The sequence below is a fragment of the Tenrec ecaudatus genome, chromosome 17 (assembly GCF_050624435.1).
Source record: "Tenrec ecaudatus isolate mTenEca1 chromosome 17, mTenEca1.hap1, whole genome shotgun sequence".
Taxonomy (NCBI): Eukaryota; Metazoa; Chordata; class Mammalia; order Afrosoricida; family Tenrecidae; genus Tenrec; species Tenrec ecaudatus.
This window is the reverse complement of record NC_134546.1, coordinates 16,120,172-16,141,670: the sequence shown is the minus strand read 5'-3', so window position 1 is coordinate 16,141,670 and position 21,499 is coordinate 16,120,172. Positions and strand designations below refer to the sequence as shown.

At 41.1% G+C, this 21,499-nt stretch overlaps 1 protein-coding gene across 1 annotated transcript in view; it reads left to right on the top strand.

Annotated features, from left to right (window-relative positions):
- GFPT1 (glutamine--fructose-6-phosphate transaminase 1) overlaps positions 1-21,251 on the top strand; it is a 47,923-nt gene extending 26,672 nt beyond the window's left edge. The window contains exons 9-19 of the mRNA XM_075535867.1: positions 1,677-1,782; positions 3,927-4,090; positions 4,996-5,091; positions 7,410-7,507; positions 9,404-9,524; positions 10,262-10,419; positions 14,682-14,796; positions 15,053-15,180; positions 15,726-15,893; positions 17,574-17,735; positions 18,404-21,251. Of these exons, the coding sequence (XP_075391982.1) occupies positions 1,677-1,782; positions 3,927-4,090; positions 4,996-5,091; positions 7,410-7,507; positions 9,404-9,524; positions 10,262-10,419; positions 14,682-14,796; positions 15,053-15,180; positions 15,726-15,893; positions 17,574-17,735; positions 18,404-18,448 (1,361 nt within the window). The 3' untranslated portion in view covers positions 18,449-21,251. The remainder of the gene's footprint in view (positions 1-1,676; positions 1,783-3,926; positions 4,091-4,995; positions 5,092-7,409; positions 7,508-9,403; positions 9,525-10,261; positions 10,420-14,681; positions 14,797-15,052; positions 15,181-15,725; positions 15,894-17,573; positions 17,736-18,403) is intronic.
- The last annotated feature ends 248 nt before the right edge of the window (positions 21,252-21,499 follow it).

Genomic DNA, 21,499 nt, shown 5'->3' with positions numbered 1-21,499 from the left:
CACAACTTTTTGAAGCTCCCTTGTGTTGGTAGTGTTGTGTTATTCTTTTGTGTGTGTGGGTTGTGTTATTATTTAATCTCTTTTTTTTAACTCCCACCCAAAGCAAAATTGTATCAAAATCAAATCAGTTGTATAACCAGCACCACAGTAAGGTGCACAATAATTTGATCTTCCCCAAAAGTCCCCTTCAAGCGGCCTCTTTGCAGTCAACCCTGGCTTCCATCCCCAGCCCCTGGCAAGCAGCGATCAGGTTTTCCTTTCCACGGTACTGCCTTTTCTAGGATGCCGTCTTGCACTTTCTTTTTGAACTGTAGCATCTTTTCTGCTGTTGAATTTGGATGGGAAGGGTTACCTTGGTTTTATGCCAAAGCATCAGATAATTTTAGCTGGTGGAAAACTTCAAATACACATCTCCAAGATTAGTTGTTACCAGATGCCCATAGACATGTGTTTTCTAGAGGATAAGTAGAGTATGAAGTCTTATAAATATATTTCTGATAATGTTCTGGCCACAGTGCTCATAGATTATGAGGTGGACTGTATTATTTGAATGAAGAGGCCTCTCTGTCTAAAGATAGTTATATAGTCTTCACCATCTTAATGAAAAAACACATTGGCTATTTGTCAAACTACAGTATGCTGACTTGATATTGGATGTGTGTAGAAGAGAAATACCGCTCATCAGCTATGCATCAAATTACTTGGAGATGCCGGAGTCATTCTTAGTGCCGAATTAAGAGGATATTATTGCCAAGAGGACCATGCTTTGTGCTGACTTAGAAGAAGTGTAAGGGACTCAATTATAAGTGAAACTTCTTTGAGTTTGTAATATTTCCAGTCTAGCATTCAGAATATAGCAATCATAGCAGAGAGAAGCTTCAAGAAGTTTCTGCGAGGAATCTTAACAGAGTCGCAGGGAAGGAGAACTTGGTCTACGTGACGCTGAGCAGTTTCCGCCAGGCAGCATGGTGGGAGGAGTCCTATGGGTGCTGTGTAAACCTGAAACTTCTAACTCATAAAACTCACTTGGATCACCAAAAAAAAAAAAAAGAAGAAGTTTCTGGAAACTTCCATTCACTCCTAATTCCATTTTCTACAAACTTTTTGAAGTCTCCTTGTTTCTGGTCAGAGAGAGCATGTTTTGTTTTGTTTCTGAATCCCTCATTACAGACCAATCTGACTTACAGTGATGCACCACTGAGATCTAGAGACTCTCACTGTGAGACAGTAGAAGGAATGTGCCAGTAGTCTTCACTGTATTTCCCATCGCACAGCTTTGTTACTTTTCTTCCAAATGTAGTTACACAAGCTTATGAGTTAATGCCATAGTTTTAGATACATTAAGATTAGATTGTGTCTCTCTGACTTAAAAATTAGTGATAATAGTTACTTGGAAAAGAAATATTAAAACCCTTTATGTAACACTGTTATGTGCGGCGCACTCTTGGGTAGTTGCTATTTCACTCTACACATTTCTTTGGTTGTTATCGGCTCATTGCATGGAAATAAGATACTTGTCTATCACTTTAGACTGCTGACACTATTGTAATTTTTTTTGGTTGCTATTTTTATGTTGTTGGCGGTGGTGGTATAGAGTTGGTAGAGGATTATGCATATTTTTATATTGGCCCTGATTTTCTACTTGTTTGCTAATTTGTGGAAATTTTATGCGCTAGGCAAAGACAAGAAAGGAAGCTGCAATCTCTCACGGGTGGACAGCACAACCTGCCTTTTCCCTGTTGAGGAAAAGGCGGTGGAATATTACTTTGCTTCTGATGCCAGGTGAGCTCCCCTCGTTGATTTAAAGAGCACGTTTCGGAAAATGTCTCATGCTACAGGAAACCAAGACGTCCATTTTGCATAAAGTTAGTTATGTTGCGTAGAAGAATCTATTCCTTTTTTCAATTAAATGTTGGTGACTGTTTTGGAGAAAAGATTTCTAAAAACACTTTTCTTATCTGTTCAAGCACATGCGTTCGTGTACTAAGCACAGACATAGTCTTTGAGACTTGTTTGAGTATATTCACCTGAGATTGCTTGTATTCTGATGGTGGTAGTCGCTTGATTTTAGAACCTACCCTAAGTTTTGTGGGCAGAAAAAATTGTCAATTAGAGACTCGAAGACAGGTTTCTGGCATAGCCTTCCGTCAGTTATCGATAGCTAAGCCGTCATGGTTTCAGTCTGATTTGGAGACTTGTATTTTCAATTCAGAACTAGTTCAAAGCATAGGAGTGAGCTATTTTGAGAGGAAATGTAATAAGATGTTTGGATGTATTCATAAATGAAAAGTCATAATGATGTTAAATGGAATCACTCAAATTTACTAAGTATTTGAGTCAGTCATTCATTACTAAGTATTTGAGTCAGTCACTATTTTCAGTCTGAAAACAGGGGGAATTGAAATAAGAAAGTTATGCAAGTCAGGGCTTCAGGCAGTGGACTGTATTGGTGAGAAAGCAAGTTTGACTATTTCCTAATTTTTGCAGGTGTCTAGAGCTATGTGTACTCAGTGCTGAGATGCGCCCCTGCTGTCATTAAGTAGGTTTGTTACTAGACTGACAGTTGTGGGCTCAAATAAACTGGAAATGGCAGAAGCAGAAGCCACCTTTTCTCAGTCTTCATCACGACGAGCAAACCGTATATTAGGTACAGGAAATAAAGTTGAGTGAAGAGGTCAGAGTATAATGGAGGAAGTAAATATTAATAGGCCTCGCTCACAAATGTGTGGGCTTCAGCTGCGACAGACAGTACAGAATGCTCCATAGCAGGGTAGCTTACCCTCCAAGTTTCCGCACACCGCTGTTGTGAGTTTATCAGCCTTATGTTGGGCATCTGCTATGCACTAGGGCTACGAATCGGTGCTCTATGGAAGAGAGATGGGCTGTCTGCTCCTGTGAAGAATGTACCCTCAGAAATTATAGGGGGGGTGCTGTGGGTCAGAACCAGTGGCAATGGGTGTGGTTTAGGAAACTCACCTGAATTGCACATGTCACATATATACATACATATATATATATATATATGTAATATATCACATATCACTAACCAGGAGCATTCCCTCCTGATCACAAAAGCACAGCTTTGTTATCTGGTCAAGATAATTTCCTAATTCTTCTAAATTGCCGCCATTGCCGTCTCCGTGTGGCATTTGAAGCATCTTGTATGTCGGGAAGCCCATCATTTTGCCACAGCATTTGTTTTAATCTCTTATTTTCCCACATATTTTAGGTATTGATGTTTCTTTTTGTTTGTTTATAATTTTTTCCTTGGATTTTGTTTTAAAAAAATCATTTTGAAAAAAAAAATCATTTTGTTGGATGATCTTAAAGATGTAACATTCCATAATTCAATTGAGCAGTGTGTACAATTGCTACCACAGTCAATTTTAAAACGTTTTCTTTCTTCTTGAACTCCTTGATATCAGCTCTCCTTTATTCCCTCCCAACCCCCCCCCCCCCCAGCTATAGATGTTTCTGTCGAATAAATTCCCTGCCATGTTTCTCTGTAGAGACAGAGGCTTATTCATTATTGTGTCCTATTAAGCTAGTCAATAGAAACTAGAAACTTCGGTTAAAAAAACAAACTTTGGTAAACAGTTAAATACAATGTAATTGGGGGAAAATTGTAACAGTAGGCTTTTATTTATTTATTTAGCTATCTATTTAATTTTTTAACATTAGGCTTTGAATAGATTCTGCCAGTTCTTATAATGGTCAATACAGTATGTGTGGGATGAATAACTGGATGGAGCTGCACCTTCAGAGAGAGTGCCGGCTGATAGAGCTTGTATTTCACATGGACCCTGTGTTCTAGGGAGGGATTGCTTCTGGGGTCCTTGTGGTTTTTAGCACGTCTTAGCCTTTGAGGGCACATGCTGGGGAGACCTTTGATTGTTGGTGGTAATATTTCCCTAAACATTTCATAGTGCCGTCATAGAGCACACCAATCGGGTCATCTTCCTCGAGGACGATGATGTTGCAGCGGTGGTGGATGGTCGTCTTTCTATCCATCGAATCAAGCGAACTGCCGGAGACCACCCTGGACGAGCCGTGCAGACCCTTCAGATGGAACTGCAGCAAATCATGAAGGGTGAAAGTCTTTGTCACCTTGTAGCTGGTGTCTGTGTGTCTCCCTGCTTGCCTCGTCTTTGGGAACACGTGCTCTGTGGAGTCTTTGTGTTTGCTGAAGGAGTAACGCTAGGAGAGGGAGTTGATCTTCAGAGAATCTAGGGTGGTTTCACCTCGACAGTTCGCCTTCAAGCTCATTCATCATGTGTGTTGTCCTTCACATTTTAAAAAAGAGACTGATTAAGTTGTCCTTGATAGCTTAAGAAACCTTATAACCATAAGTAGATTTTTTGGTTCTATTCTTTATTCTTTGTGCTTCACTTTTCTCATGTGCAAAATGGCGGTGATGGGACCATCTTATTGAGGCTGCTTTGAGGATTATGAGCTAAAATATGTGAAGTGTTTAGAGCGATGCTGTACACAACGTTTGACGCTATTAACTAGTAGATTAGTATTCTCCTTTCTGAGGGAGTTGCAGGGATAAATGCCAGCATATGTTGCTTACTTGTTAACATGTCAAGTTCTTTGTATCTGAATCCACGTTATAATCCCGTAAAGTAGTTGCTATTCCTGTTTGACAGATTAAGCAGTTTTCCCACAGTCACTTAGCTAAGAAAGGATAGAATTGTGATAGGAACCCAGATTTGATTCTAAAATTTAAGTTTATCCCAATCCCCTGTTTTGCATTAATTTCATGTTTTAGGGATGGCATTTATAAAAGTAATTTTTCTTCTTCCCCATTTCTCTGCAGAGTAGGTAACATTTACTTAAACCATCACATATTAATATTATTCTTTGTCACATTACATGTTTTCACTTTGTTTATTATGATTAATTAAACAAGATCGCCTTTGAGGTATGCACAAATTCCTTTTTGTGGTCTTTGGCTTAGTTTTCTTTTTAACCATGTGATTTGTATTACTTTAGGCAACTTCAGTTCATTTATGCAGAAGGAGATTTTTGAACAGCCAGAGTCAGTTGTGAACACAATGAGAGGAAGAGTCAACTTTGATGACTATACTGGTAATTACATGTGAATTATTTTATTACTGCACCCTCCTGGGGTCAAGTGGGTGGGGGAGGGGGCTTCCCATTGAGAAAACCCCCAAGTTCATGTGGTGAACTCCCCACCCACAGTTCAGACTTTCACAGCCTGTGGGACAAGTACCACTGTTAGCTCGCAGCGTGCCCACTCTATTGAAAACCTTCCAGTGCACCATTAGGACCAGCGACTCCTGTTCACTTGAGCAGTCAGCTAATTAGCTTTTGTGTCCCAGGGACCGCGATGGGTACGACAGATTTTAACACGAATAAGATTTAGTCCCTGGATTGTAAAACTTACATCATCTCTCAGTTAATAAATGAGTAAAGTGTGGACTTTGCTTTTAATTGTTTCCCCGATGCCAATGCGATAACCTCTACTTCTGCCTACATTTAAGGTCGAGTTTGAGGGTGCAGCGCTTGTTTTATATTTGAAAATTCCATCTCGACCTTGTGTTACCAGAATTCAGGTTCTTGCCTTACCAAGAGAGAGATTTACTTCTGCCGTGCATTAAGGGATCGCCAGAGAATTCTCTTTAGCGACTCGAAAGAAGAAGGGAGCCCTGGTGGCTTGGTGTTTGGGGTTGAACTGCTGACTGCAAGTCAGCTTTCTGGAACCACCCGCCAGGCACTCTGCAGGAGACAGGGGAGGCTTACAGTCTCAGAAACCCACACAGGCAGTGCCACCTGTCCTGTAGGGTCATTATGAGTCAGCATTGTCTTGATGGCAGTGAATGAGAGGAAGGAACTCATACCAGCCAGTATGGCCAGCCTGGGTGTTTCTAACCCTCCTACCTCCCCACCATGTATACCAAGTGTGTTTAAGGTTCCCTGCATCCACATAGAAGTCTCTCAGGAACTTTCATGGGGTAGCAAGGAGTACTGGGACATGTAGTCCCAAGAGGTTATCATGGACTCTGCATATACTCTCACCAAGTCCCCACCTTGGCTCCTTTCCCCTTTCTCACTTGAGCCATGGCAGTTTGTGTATCTTGTTAAGATGAGTTTCTTGAACTATAAAATATCCATAAACTATTGCTTTTTTTTTTAATGATACAAGTTTTGAGCTAAGCTTTTCAGATAGGAATTGATTTAAAAAAATACTGGTATACAAAAATCTTTTGTTCCTAAATTGATGTCATATTTATATGACAAGTGTCTTAGTTTTTAGTTTATTGGGTCTGGAGACCTAACTGAAATCCTTGAGGTTCTAAAAAGTAACTGTTAGGGACTGAGGAGAAACACTAGATGGCTTTGGTTAATGGTGAACCTCAGACTCCACGACAGGCCTTCTTTCCCATCCAGATTTGGAATTTTTGAGTATAGAATGGTAGGAGCCACCAGTGGTTTGGATAGTAAATATTTTTTGGTGGGTATTTTTTAAATGGGGTAATTGAACGAGATGCCCATGAAAGGATTCGGAGGAATGATAGGCTAGTGATTGGATGATGGAACTTGCCCATTTCAGTATTTGACTGGGACAGTAGGTAAATGTTTCTGGAGTTTACTGAGATGGGAAAGACAGGGGAAATGTTATTATGTACTGAGCGATGTCATTGGCATCATATGGGAAATGAAGACAGTTCAATTTTTCCTAGGCAAGTTTGAGATACAGTTTAGATTCAGTAAAACATACTCCCTGTCCCTGAGTCAATTCCAACTCAGGGACATATTCCAAGACTGTAAAGCTAAGGGAGCAGACAGCCTCATCTTTCTCCCACTGAGTGGCTGATAGACTTGAACCACTGACTTTGCAGTTAGGATCCCAGTGTCTATCCTGCCAAGCTTCCAGGTGCTGCTTTGCTCAGTCCCAGCCATGTAAAATGATGTAACGAGGTAGAATGTGGGGGCATAGAAGTGTGGGAGGAAGGCTAGTTACGAAGTTAGGGGCACTTATTTGTATTATACTTAATTTCCTTTTCAAACCTAAAGTGGACTTGCTGTGTCTATGTAGTGCGTGCACGCACACACACACACACACACACACACACACACACACAGAGTGAAGTACACCCCATTTAGCGTTTTTTACATGCACAATTCCTTGACACAGGTTGTATTCTTTAGGCTGCGCCATCCTGACCATCTCAACTAACGTGATTTCACCCGTTATCTTGGACTCACTGCTCCCCCCAGACATCTCAGCTCTGAGCTGCGATTGGTGGGAGCTCTTCTCCTTAAGAAGAGTCTCAGCTCTGTATACTGGCAGTGTTGCTCCCTAGATGGGTGCTGATGAACAGTGATGGCCTGATTGGTATGATTCTTTACTAATTAATTATATACACAAACTTTCATTTTAGTGAATTTGGGCGGTTTGAAGGATCACATTAAGGAGATCCAGAGATGTCGGCGTTTGATTCTCATCGCGTGCGGAACAAGTTATCATGCTGGTGTAGCAGTAAGTAGTTTCTCAACATTTAATTACGGGTCATGTTGGGTATCGGGAAATATCTGCAAACCAGTGGGTACCATGTAGAACAATCCTTTGTTAAACCATCCCGCCACTCCTTCCTGTTTGTAGTAATAAGACCCAAAAAAGGTGAGGGAGAAATTTTAATGCTGCTTGGGATCATTTATCAGTGGAAGATCTGCTTAAAGGGAGGGAGGCCCTTACCTTACCTAGAACCCTGAAACTGACTTCGTGTAAAGCAAAGTGTGTGTGTGTGTGTGTGTGTGTGTGTGTGTGTGTGTGTGTCGGGTGGCGGGGTGGGGAGGTGGTGTTGGAGGATTCTAGACATGGGTTTAAGGAGGATTCCTGCTTCCGTAGAATGGTCATTGGGATTTCCTTATCATTGTTCACCTGCCGTGGTCTGATGGCAATGTCATATGTAAACCTTAGTAGGAATTTATGTAGTAAGTGCAAAGAGATGTGAGCTTATTCTTTTGTCCGTCTCTCTCTTCCACTGTTCACCTGGAAGCTGACATTCTGAGCCAAGGACGTTTGTTTGCAAGTACAAGAGTCTGGTAGTCCAATTAATCACCCTCACATGTCATTTTCTTATAAAGAAGTAGGTCCCTGTGTCTTTAAGCACAGTGTGCTTTCTAAACTTTTAGTTGACTCTGGGTCTTTTCACCAGCATGCAGAGACAGTCTAATGAAAATGTGCCAACTTGTGTATTTATAAAGTTTATTTTTCTAAACAGATAATTTATTAGCATAGTTCTAAAATTTAATGTACCGTATATACTCATGTATAAGCCGACCCAAATCTCAGCCGTGGCACCTAATTTTACCACATAAACTGCATTAAAAAATGTGCTGGAAAATCTTGGCTTACACATGAGTATATACGGTACATTTATTTAAAGGGAAGCACTTAGCATATTAGTGCGAGTAACTTATTTACCTTTAATAAATATATCACGGGAAAGGTTCAAAATGAGATCAGTTTGTCGTTGAAGGCGTTTTCTGTACATGATGCGAATCATGTTAACCATGATTGTTAAAAAGTGCTGAACCAAAGTTATTTAATATTCTTTTGGAAGCAAATAGAATTAAACTGGTCTCTTGAAATTCCTCGCCACACACAGGTGAAAGGGTTGTGAAGGAGGGAAATATTTACAGCCTTCATGCTGTGAAGGAGAAATGAGAGATGGGTCAGGAAATGGGCTGAGCCACTGGCCTTAATGAAGCCAGGGGACAGCGTGAGCATTGCAATAGTCAGTAAATAGTTCTGTTGCTGTCAGGTAAGGTTGGACTGTCAACCATGAGGTGGAAGGTTCAAACCCACCAGCTACTCCCTGGCAGAAAGATGAGGCTATGTGTGTGTGCTCAAAGATTTAGAGCCTTAGAAACCCTATATAGGGTTACTGTGAGTCGGCACTGACTCGATGGCAGGGTAAATGTGTACATCTGTATAAATATATACATTTGTTGCCTAAAAGTTTGTTTTTCTCTTATTTCAATTTTCTGATCTTTAGAGTAACTGCTAGATTAGCAGTTCAAAACTACCAGCTGCCCCTCAGGAGAAAGATGAGGCTTTCTTCTCCTTTCAAGAGTTATAGTCTTGGATGTTCACAAGGGCAGTTCTACCCTGCCCTGCAGCGTCGCTGGAGTCAGAATTGACTTGAAGGCAGGGAATTCAGTTTTGGAAGAGTAGAAAGGAGTTTAATTTGTGCTCTGTTAACGGCGGTGGGGTTTTGACTATTTTAATGACTTACATGTATCTCCTAACAATTCACACGTATTGTTTTTATCATAAAAATGTGAAAATGATATATTGAGTTCACAGAAGTATAGTGAGAAAGAGGAGTATTGAAATAAGGTTACCTAACTAAGTCATCTTTTTCTACAGACACGTCAAGTTCTTGAGGAGCTGACTGAGTTGCCCGTGATGGTGGAGCTAGCCAGTGACTTCCTGGACCGAAACACGCCCGTTTTCCGAGATGATGTTTGCTTTTTCATTAGTCAATCAGGTATGCTAATTCTAAGACATGAAAGGATGGTAAATAGTTCTTTGTGTTTATTGTAGCATACCTTGGTTATTTAAAGATATACTAGTATTACAGATAACAGATTAGGTAATAATTCTTTTTTTAAATAATTAGTTTGTTTATTTTTAACAGTTTCACCAACATATAATTCATAGCTCATGCATTTCAATAGTTCAGTTAATTCCTAAGAGTTGTGTAATCATCACCACAGTCAATTTCGGGACATTTATTCTTGTTTGTACTTGTCCTTAGCTCCCCATTTCCCACCAGCCTCCCCTGTCAGGTCCCTTTGAATATATTGATCTGGTTGTTGTCTTGAAGGGTTTACCTGTTTTAGTGTATGTGCTGCCGAAGCAAGCACGTCTTTAAGGGAGTATCTAATCTTGATTTCATGTACAGAAAATCATTCAAAATGCAGACAGAGTACAAACAGCCTGACAACAGGACACAAGCAAAGACCTCAATTTGATGGTAGTCTTTACGGATTAAAACGAACATCGTTTCCTCTCAGAGAGCCGAACTTTTCAGGACAAGAGACGTTAAAAAACATTTTTATTGGCTTAAAAGATTTTACTTCAGTGCATGTTTCATATTGTCTGTAAAAACAAGCGATACTGTGGAACATGTAATCACTTTGTTGTTTTCGGTTCGTATCTAAGAAACAGCAATTTTAAACAGTCTTTAGTGCCTTACAGTGAGCTGTCTTAATTTGTGCACAGGTGAGACGGCAGACACCCTGATGGGCCTGAGGTACTGTAAGGAGCGAGGAGCCTTGACTGTGGGCATCACAAACACAGTCGGCAGCTCTATCTCCAGGGAGACGGACTGTGGAGTCCACATTAATGCAGGTCCCGAGATCGGCGTGGCCAGTACAAAGGTAATTCTTGATGTGTTTCTCAGCTGATTATTTAATCTTAGTGTTGACGAAACAGACACATCTCTGTCTTAGGTTTTAGCAACTACGGGATTCATGCAACTTACTAAGCATGATAGGACTTAGAAAGCAGTGGCAGATGAAAGGGTTGTTACCCCCACTCCTGGCTTTAGAGACATGCATGTAACTGTCAGTAAGTTTGCTTTGAACGGGCCTCTGCTGGCTGTGCCCGTCCAGCACCCACAGCCCTCCTCGCAGCCGCGGCAGGACACATGACGGAACACCACCCGTTCCTTTCGTTAACTCTAGGTGACGACTAGGTCACACATGAGAAACCCAGTCCAGCTTAATTCTAGTATTGGTGACATTTTCATCTGTTTCGTCCTGGTTTGTAGGAAGTATGCCAGAAATTATGTGTGTTACCATGGAAACTTAAAGAGGCTGTTTTCACCTGTGGTATAAAACTTGGTGATTACAAAGTGAAAGTGTTATATGATGATATCTTTTTTTTTGTAGGTATTACATCTGTGAAGATTTAAAAGTATCTTTTTTAAAAAAGATCTAGTAAGACTGTTTCAGTCGTTAGAACCAAGATATGCATAGACTTCGTGTTAGTTAAAAAGAGGAATATTGTTTAAATGTCAAAGATGCTGTTTCTCAACAATAGTATTACTTTATTATTCCAAAATTTTAATCTCGTTTTCTTATTTTACCGTGTAAGTTGAATACATTTTGCTAGCTGTCTAATAAGATGCTTGAGTCTCAGCAGATTTGGGTTTGATAATGAAACTCATGTGCATACACCACATTTGATTTATTTTTCTTCTTGTTTAAAAATATCTTGAGAGTTTTTTTGTGTAGAAAATTTGTTATTCTTCTGTAAAAACGCTGAGGTTTTTGATTCTTGGCTATTTGATCTTGGAAACACTATAATTTTCAGAGCTCTAAAAGCTGAATTTTCTGAATGCGGTGATTGCAACATGTAAGAATGTGTGCTCGGCTTTCCAGCCTTCACTGAATGAAGAACCAGCTGCTTTCAGCGGCAGCTTTCATCAGTTGAAGGCCTCTTCATTCATAACTCGCCACGTAGCCGGGGCTTCCACGTGGCGTGTGTGCCATGTGGGACCATGCAGATGTATGGGTGCTGTTGTCGTACCTTCTGGAAAACCTTCCTTGAACTGGGAACTGCCTATTTTTAACTCCTCCGCTCTTGAGCACTTGCAAATTTCCCAATATTTTATTTTAAAGATTTTCATTTTCTCTTGTGCTTTACACATCTCATACGACAATTTTAATGCATGTTTAGTGTTTACTATTATGAACAGATGAAAAAATGTCATCAAAGAAACTTAATAGTCGCAAGCAAATTACAAGGGTCTTTTTAAAAGTTCGTGGAAAAATTCCATTATCTTTCAATTCCATTTTTCCGCGCACTTTTATAACAAAATCACTGTATTTTAGTTTTAGATCAATCTTTTATCTGTATCATAATACAACTGAAGGCATTTATTTCCTCTCGCAGTGATCTCATTACAATTAAGTGGCCAATCGACTTGCACACATAATTAGGGCCCTGGATCGAGTCTTCCGTGAATCACCGCTGGGCACTCAAGGGTTGTAGTCTCGGGAAAGAGTGGTGCGCTGTACAGTTTGGGCATTCTCATGAGAAATAGATGGAAAGCAATTTCAACGTTGGGAAGCAGGCATTGTATTATATCTTCGAGTATGGAGTCTTACTGCCTATATGAATGAAACTTGTCTTTCCTGAATCTCTAAGCTTAATTATTATGGAAGAATGAAATTGTAACCTTTCTCTATCAAGGTTTGTACCTACGTCCCTGGGATAAGCCTGCCCCAATCCGTGGATGGTGTGCGTTCTTCACCGGTAGCTCTTCATTTTTCAAGCAGGAAAATCTATTTGAAAGACCTTCGTGTCCTTTTCTTGTAGGATTCAAGTGTTTCAATGGCAGTGTGGTGTGTGGCTGTGCACACTTGATGCCCGGCACTTCCTGATACTGCTGGAGCACCTGGTTACTCCTGTGCTTCTTTGTAGTGCTCCTGCGAGAGTGAGCGCTTGGGCAAGATTAGGATCGTTTCCAAATGTACAGAAAGTTACTAAGAGCTTGCCATTAACACGCATAGACACATTTCCTGTATTCTGCCCTCAACTTGAAAATCACTTTACTGAGTAGACTGCTACTACTGAGGTAAGGGATCTCTCATAGCGGTTTAGCTCAGCGATCACACCCACCTCATAGTCACACCCGGCCTTTTAGGTTCCTGAGAAATATCTCACTCCTAATAGAGGCGTTATTAATGGACTGGCCTATTTCAACTGTAAGTTCTATTTTCCCCTGCTATTGATCCGTATATTTTGAAAGCGCAGGAATGTACGCTGTATATTTAATACATGTTGTTATCCAGAGCATTCTTTGTTATTTTAGAACCCAGCTCACTAGGTTCCTGTTCTACGAAATATTCTTTCAAGCTTGAACTTAAATGAATTTGTTGTTTTTTTATATTCTCACATGGTCTTGTTCTAGACCATAATAGCAGGAACAATGCAAATTCTTCCTTTATAAATTGATTTCTGCTCCTTCAAATAGTGTTAAAAATTTTAACCAGAACTTAATGTTGAAGTAAACCAGGTCTTCAGTAGCCCATATTATGAATGAGAGACTTTTCAGGAACCGGAAAGCCAGTGTGTGGTTTTGGGTACAGGTGATTGGTCAGACATAAACACGTCACACAGCTCTGATTTATAGTAAGTGTAGTAAATATTTAATGGCACACTTCACTTTCACTAGTGACTTAATTCTCAAATTTAGATAGTCTTACGGATTACGAATCAGAAAGTAAGCATTGGGAGGGGGAAAAGTGAGCTGATACCGAGGGCTCAAGTAAAAAGAAAATGTTTTGAAAACGATGATGGCAACATATGTACAAATGTGGTTGACACAATGGATGTATGTATGGATTGAGATAAGAACTGTATGAGCCCCCAATAAAATGATTAAAAAAAAGAAAAGAAAAAGTAAGCATCTATAGCACATATATTTAATGTCTAAAAATATTTAAGAACATTTAAAAGTACGGAAAGTCAATTTTACTTTTATTCCTCCTATACTTGAAAGTGGCTTTGTTTCCTTCCTTGGCCCTAGACTTAGGGCTTGGGGTTATTTACAAGTTTGGGAATCTTTGGCAGTAGACTGTTTTGTGTGACAGTTGTAAGTTTATATACGAGTGGGTGAGAGACGGTGATTACTGATCCTGGTCCTTGGATCCAGTGATGAAGTCGGCAGAAGAATTCTGTCATCTTGATTATAAATTCCCAACTTTGCCTATAAAACTGTCAGGGTTTGAGGAATATTTCTGACTTCTTTATAATCTCAGATCATAGACAATTCAATATTAGATATTTCTATAGGAATCAATTAAGATAATATGTAGGTTTAGCAATTTTTGAATGTTATTATAGTTGATTCAAGTTTCGTTCTCACTGCCCCCACAACTACTGGGTTTGAACCTCCAACCTTTCATTTGGAACTGAGTGTTTCACAATGCCAGTTAATTTGGGATTATTATTTATATTTACTTTCCTAAAATAAACATACTTTTAAAATAAAATTAAAAGAAAAAAAAATGTAGGAGTTAGGAATGGGCAATAAGGCAAAGGCAAAATCCAACAAAACCGTTGTAAGAACCCAAAAAGAACTCTCTCTTTTTAAAAAATAAATCCTTTTATAGGGGGCTTTTATAACAATCCATATATCCATTGTATCAAGCACATTTATGCATATGTTGCCATCATCGTTTCCAAAACATTTTCTTTCTACTTGAGCCTTTGGTATCAGTGCCTCTTTTCTTCCCTCCTCCTTCCCTCCCTTCCGGAAACATACATTGAACACTTCATTTGCTCAGGTGTATGCAGATTTACTCTTTACCCACCTTCTTCCTCTGCTTATCTTCCTTTCTCTGGAAGCCTTTCATAAGGCTCCAGTGCATTGTAAGGTGTTTTCATGTAGATGGTAAAAGAATGTTTGGGATTCACACATAGAGACTGATGGTGGATTAAGTGGTTCAGTTCACTGTTACCAATGCTGTTTTAAAAAGAAATGTCATGTATATTGTAAAACTCATGCATTTTTATCTTAATCTGTTTTTTAATTAAGCATCTCAAGTTCTTTTTTCCCCCACCCCAAGATCTTAAATGCAACCGTAACTCATTCCCCTGTTGCTGTCTTGTTGTTGTTTGTGGTGCTTAGGCTTACACCAGCCAGTTCGTGTCCCTTGTGATGTTCGCCCTTATGATGTGTGATGACCGGATCTCCATGCAAGAAAGACGCAAAGAGATCATGCTGGGGTTGAAACGGCTGCCTGGTAGGAAGATAATCCAACGTTGCATTCTTGTTGTCCAAGGGAGTGGATATTGCATGACATTTTCTTTTTACCTGTTATAGCTCTGGCTTGTAACTATTTATTCAATAAGACCTTCAGTTTTTTAAAAAAACCATACTTTTATCATGGAAGAACAAAAATACTGCCCTTTCCTTGATTGCTATCAATATATTACTATTAATAGATCTATTCAGTTCATTTTCCTCTTGTCATAGCTCTTGCTAATATTTCTTAACAGATTTGATTAAGGAAGTGCTGAGCATGGATGATGAAATTCAGAAACTTGCAACAGAACTTTACCATCAGAAATCAGTCTTGATAATGGGACGTGGATATCATTATGCTACCTGTCTTGAAGGGGCACTAGTAAGTTTCCTCGTGATTGATTTTAGTCTTCTGATTTCAGAGCCTACAACAGAGTAGTATTATTAGATTGGCAGGATAAGTGGAACTTTTAAAAATGCCTTTGAATTTTTGCATTCTGGTGTTGTCCACCTTGAGATAGTACAATAACAGTATTTAATTCAAAAGTTGAAAAAAAGAGTACACTTTAGTATGATAAGTTGGAAGTAACTTGGGCTAATGTGTTGCTCAAATAAGGAAAAAATAAAGATAAAGTTCTCTGGTTATGAAGTGGAATGGAGGTCACACAAAGCTAGTAGAACAGAAATATGAGTGAGCTCATGATCATCAAAAACCTTCCAAAGATTTCTTGGGAGTCTCAAACCTTCTGATTGTTTAGCATGTGGTACCATAGTAAGGACTCCTTAACCTGATATTTATAGGTCAGTGGCTCTGTAAGTTTTGGGTAGATAGACAGTAACTGAAGACATCAGATGCTTCATATAAAATTTACTTATGGATATTGTTTGAAAGACAGCACTAAGACTAACATGATTCTTTCCTGTTAGAAAATCAAAGAGATTACCTACATGCACTCAGAAGGCATCCTCGCCGGTGAGTTGAAACACGGTCCTCTGGCTTTGGTGGATAAGCTGATGCCCGTCATCATGATCATCATGAGAGACCACACCTATGCCAAGTGCCAGAATGCTCTGCAGCAGGTGGTTGCTCGGCAGGTCAGTTGGGAGCTGCTGAGAGGAGCAGGGGTGGGTCCCTAAAACAGTAAGAATGAGAGGCCAGTGCCAGTTAGGTGACTATAACAAAAAAGTATACCCGTTCAGTCGTTTGCTCTGGAACACAACCTTACTAGGGATAGGACTCAGTTTTGATGTGTCTTAGCTTATAAATCTCAAAAACGGTGGAACCAAGTCCAAAATTTAGACCTTCGAATCGTGCCCTCTTCCAATTAGCGTATGCTGATCCTTTGTGATGGTCATTGTTGGGTGCCATGGAGTCATTCCTTCCTCAGTCACTGTTGATGACACAGCAAAGCGTGGCGCAGTCTCACACCACCCGCGCAGTCACTGCACCCCTTGATGCGGCCACGGTGTCAATCCATCGCATGAAGGGGCTTCCTCTTTTGCCGACTCTCTGCTTTCCTAAGTACGATGTCCTTCTTTGGGGACTGGGCCTTCCTCATCTATGTGTGTTTCAGGAGAAATTTCATATTTAGCCTTTCTGTTCGGCTAGAACGCCGATGGTAGTTGGAGTTAGGTGTTGGGCTGCTCACCCCAAGATGAACCATCTAAACCAGCTTCCAGTTCCTGGGGGGAAAGATGAGGTGGTCTGCTTCCCGAGAGTTTTACAGTTTTGGAAGCGCTGTATGGGATCAAAATCCACTTGATGGTACTCTGTCTGGTTCGGCCATTAGTATTATAGGCACTCTACTTAACCAATAGTCCTGGATCAGTAGATTTTATATCTAAATGCCAAAAGACACTATTCCTGGGGACAGAATTTTATTCGGAAGGCACCAGATCCACATACTGAGCATGGGATTTCTTAGCTGCGGGAGTTCACACAAGTTCTTGAATCTCAGTAAGGCTTTGTTTCCGCAACTCTGACCTACTTCATAGCAGATGATTGAGGAAGGCGGATTTTGAGAATGACGAGGGCAACGAACGTAGAAGGATGCTTTACTCCATTGATGTATATATGGATTGTGATAAGAGTTGTATGAGCCCCAATAAAATGATTTTAAAAAAAAGAATATGATTGAGTCTCTAGCAGTGTTTTAGTCCGGGTGACTAGAGAAATAAGTTCACAGACACTTCTGTGTGTGTAAGAGAGAGATTTATATCAAAGAACAATTGTATATTAAGAAAACATCCCAATCCAAATCAAGTCCTTAAGCCCAATATTAGCCCACTTGTCTGATACTAGTCCATAAATTCTTCTGCACACTCATGCAGCCATGCAATAATGCTGAATGCAGGAAGATCACAGGCCAGTGGATGGAAAGTCTTGTAGATCCAGTGGTGGTGGATCCAGTGGTGCTGGTCTGGGTCTCCACGTGACTCCTCCAGCTCCAGGGCTCTGGCTCCATCAGTGCAGCTCCATGTGGCTTGTCAACAGGAATGTCAAGGAGAGAGACTGTGTCCTGCCTCCAGGGAGGAAGGCAGGAATTCCTAGAATCCTCAGGAGAAGGCCATGTCCACACAGAGGCATCATTGGCTATGACCTGATTGACAGGCTAGACTCCCCTTCACTCAAGTTGACAGGAGATTATGTAACTGCCACATTTAGTGAGGCCACATGTGGATTATATAGCCCAAAATGTCCTCATCTGTGTGCTACAGTCCTACCTTTGGTTGCCACTGATTGTGTATATGTGTGTGTATGTGTGTTTTTCCCAGGGGCGCCCCGTGGTGATTTGTGATAAGGAAGATACTGAGACCATTAAGAACTCAAAACGAACAATCAAGGTGCCACACTCAGTGGACTGCTTACAGGGCATCCTCAGCGTGATCCCCCTACAGTTGCTGGCTTTCCACCTGGCTGTGCTGAGAGGCTATGACGTAAGTCCACCATTGCTGCAGTCTTGCGATACTCTCTACATGCGTACATTTGGATCATTTTCCACCCTGGTTTGAACAGTAGCATGGTGAGAGACCCGTCAGATTCAAAAACAAACAAACAAAAATCTGTCCCCTGATATATCTGCACGACCCAGTGTTTCGGTGACAGCCTAACATTTTCTTGACCTTAGATTGTGGCTCTCCGGGGCCCACTTCCTCGTCCTTGTTTCCTTGGGGGCCCTGTGCTGCTTCCGGGGAGGGGGGCATTTGGAGGCGTCTTTGTGGTTTGGGACTGTCCTCCGTGTTGCAGGACTTTGAGCATCCCGGTCTCTGAGTCCTTGTGACAGCATTGGGCCTTCCACATTGCCAGTGTCCCCACAAGGGCCGCCCTCCTGCAGGAGGGCGGGAGCTCTTCCTGCGCTGAGCTGATTGCTCTAGAAGTCTCTTACCTAATCCACTTCAGCTTTTGTCGAGATGTGCTACGATGATATTTTCTCATCTGTTTCTTCAGGGTTTATAATAAAGATGATAAATGTGCAGATCTTTCTTTTTTGTAAATGAAAATATTTTGCTTTTAGCAACCCCTCCCCCCCTCCATACACACACACACACACACACACACACACCTGTGTAATCTCTCACCTGTGATTTTTCCTCCCCCACCTTAGGTCGATTTCCCGCGGAATCTTGCTAAGTCCGTGACTGTGGAGTGAAGAACATCCGGGACTCGGGGCGGTTGAGCAACACAAGACACCTTTTGTATTTAAAACCTTGATTTCAAGTATCACCCTTTTAAGCCTTTTTTAGTAAATCTTTATTTATATATCGGTTATAATTATTCCACTCAATTAGTGGTTTTTGTGAAAATTACCTCTTATATTTTTCCAGTAATCTGTACGGGAGTTTGAATAATGGAATCTATATTGGGATCTATGTCAAAAAGAGATTTTAACTGTCATTTTCTGTTGCACTTTTGGGCACTCAATGTGGGAGGGCTGTATACTGTTAAAACCGTTGGCTTGTGTTTCACCCTGCTGTTCTGGCTAGTGAAAGGGTAGTGGAGAGAAGCGGGCTGTCTCAAACCCGTGGCAACGCCCCGAACGCGCACTTGACCATTTACGATTCCTTCTAAGTTCTACACAAAGAGAAGACGCTGTCATTGATTGTGAAACTGGTTTCTGTTCTGTTTTGAAATCAAACAGAAAAATTGAAAACTTTTCTTGGGGGTATTCATATATAAGCTAGGTCCACCTCCATTTTTCACACTCTGTGCTGGGAAGAATCTACGTCAAGACAATTTAGGCTGCAAATGATTACAGTATGTGTCGGTTTTCCTCAACCCTTAGCAAAACAGGTTTGCACACGCATGGAGCACAAAGTGGAAACTGGAACTGCGAAGGACGCTCGCAGTATGGTTCTCAATTTGAAGATGGGGGTGGGGGTACATATAGGCTTCTTACTCCTTGTTTTCCCATCTCCCAGAAGTGTTTAAATTTTTAAAAAATTTCCTTGTATATGTAGGTTTATTTTTTATGTAGCTGCTGATTGACATGTTATTTTGTTCTTTGAAATCACAACCGAGAGCTGCTATCCTCATGCAATCAGTACCGATATGTTGATGTCATCCATACCTCAGCAATTTTGTCCCAGGAAGAGCCTCCTGCAGTGATTCGCTACTTTGCCTCTTTCCTTGCAGAAAGCTGCTATGTCGGTGTCAGTTGGGATGATCTCCAAGTGCTTTGAACAATCATTTGAGTAAATGAACATGGTACACGAGCCTCAGAAGCATTGCGCTCGACCTGGTACTGAGGGAAGAGCATTGCGCTCGACCTGGTACTGAGGGAAGAGCATTGCGCTCGGCCTGGTACTGAGGGAAGAGCATTGCGCTCGGCCTGGTACTGAGGGAAGAGCATTGCGCTCGGCCTGGTACTGAGGGAAGAGCATTGCGCTCGGCCTGGTACTGAGGGAAGAGCATTGCGCTCGGCCTGGTACTGAGGGAAGAGCATTGCGCTCGGCCTGGTACTGAGGGAAGAGCATTGCGCTCGGCCTGGTACTGAGGGAAGAGCATTGCGCTCGGCCTGGTACTGAGGGAAGAGCATTGCGCTCGGCCTGGTACTGAGGGAAGAGCATTGCGCTCGGCCTGGTACTGAGGGAAGAGCATTGCGCTCAGCCTGGTACTGAGGGAAGAGCATTGCGCTCGGCCTGGTACTGAGGGAAGAGCATTGCGCTTGGCCTGGTACTGAGGGAAGAGGGCGTCCCGTTTGCTACAGCTTCCCTCTTTGCATTTTCTGTGTTCTGCACCTTCGCTTCCTCTGTCTTCACTTTGCCCTTTGTCCGTGCCTTTTCCTGTTTTCCTTTCTCCCACCTCCCTCCCTCCTTTTAAGTCTTTTCTTCCGGGGTGATTTTTTCCTAATGTCCCTTTCCCCACTTTCCTATCATTCTTGTTAATGATTTTTAGGTCTTTACCTACTTAACATAGTTGTCCTTTGTCATGTACATTGCAGATCCTTTTTTCTGTGTTGCCATTCACCTCTTGTTAATGGTGGATTTTTGCAGAGAGAGCTAATTTTTCTGTAATCTGATCTGTTCATTTTTTCCCTGGAGGATTTTGTGTACAGTTACATTTGGAAGGGCCTGAGCAGAAAGTCCACAGAGAGCTTGTGGGTCAGGGTTTCCTTGGAGCCTTGGAGGTGGTGGGATGAGATTTGCAGCCTGCCTTTGTGGGGGACGACTTGAGGAAGCTGAGTCTGGAGGCAGAGCATTGAGGAGCTTGGTACCATGGTCCAGGCTGACAGCGGGGAGGGCCCAGGAGACGAGGAGAACAGAGACGTGCCTCCAAGGGGACTTTTTAGGGGAACTTTTTTTAAAAAAAACAGCAATAAAAGAGAAAGACTAAAAGTGTTCATTTTAACTCTTGTGTGCTACAACATAAGTGATTTTTCGAAAAAGCACAATGTCATTTAAAAATAATTTATTCAAAATAACATTGAATTTGTGAAGGCCAAAGACATTGAAGGGAAGGGTAAAGATATTTAGTCTTCTCATAGCAACATAGTTAGTCAATGATCCTGTATACAGGAATGCCAGACAGGGTGTTTCACCCTTGGAAACAGATGTCAGATTACTTTGTTCTCGCTGTTAGCACAAATCTTATTCTTCCATTCTATCTCCCTCCTTTAAATTTAGTTAAGTCCTCTCTTCAGATCGGTGATGACGACAACCAGCAAGACTGGGTACTATTAGCTCCAAACCAGTCCTAACCAGGGTTACAGTAGGAATCACACCTAACGAGCAGGCGTGCAGGTTAGGTCATAGTAACAGATCTGTAAGAGCTTGACATCAGATGTTACGAGATGTACTGTCAATCATGGCTGGTGAGAACATCTTAGGGGGTTCTGAAATTCCTTCTGACTGTACGAGTTTTCAGAACGAATATAGAAGAGATCCTGTTAGCTTTTAAAATGTTCTATGATGGAATGATTTTGCCTAAATAAAACTTGGTATTTGTTTAAGTAATCCTTCTTGTGAACTGGAAATTTTAGAATCATCCTCGCTTTGCTTCAGTGTTCTGTTCTTTGAATTGAATGTTATAGTTTACTGGGCCAACTAGTTATTTCTTCCTTATGTCTTGTAAGTCCAGTGACTCTTAAGTGAACTGTGAATAATCACCAAAAACTTGCTGGGAGTTGCATTTTGAAACAATCTGCTGACTTGTATATACTTTTTGTAGCTGCATTAAAGACTGTATTGTCCTCAGAATGTAG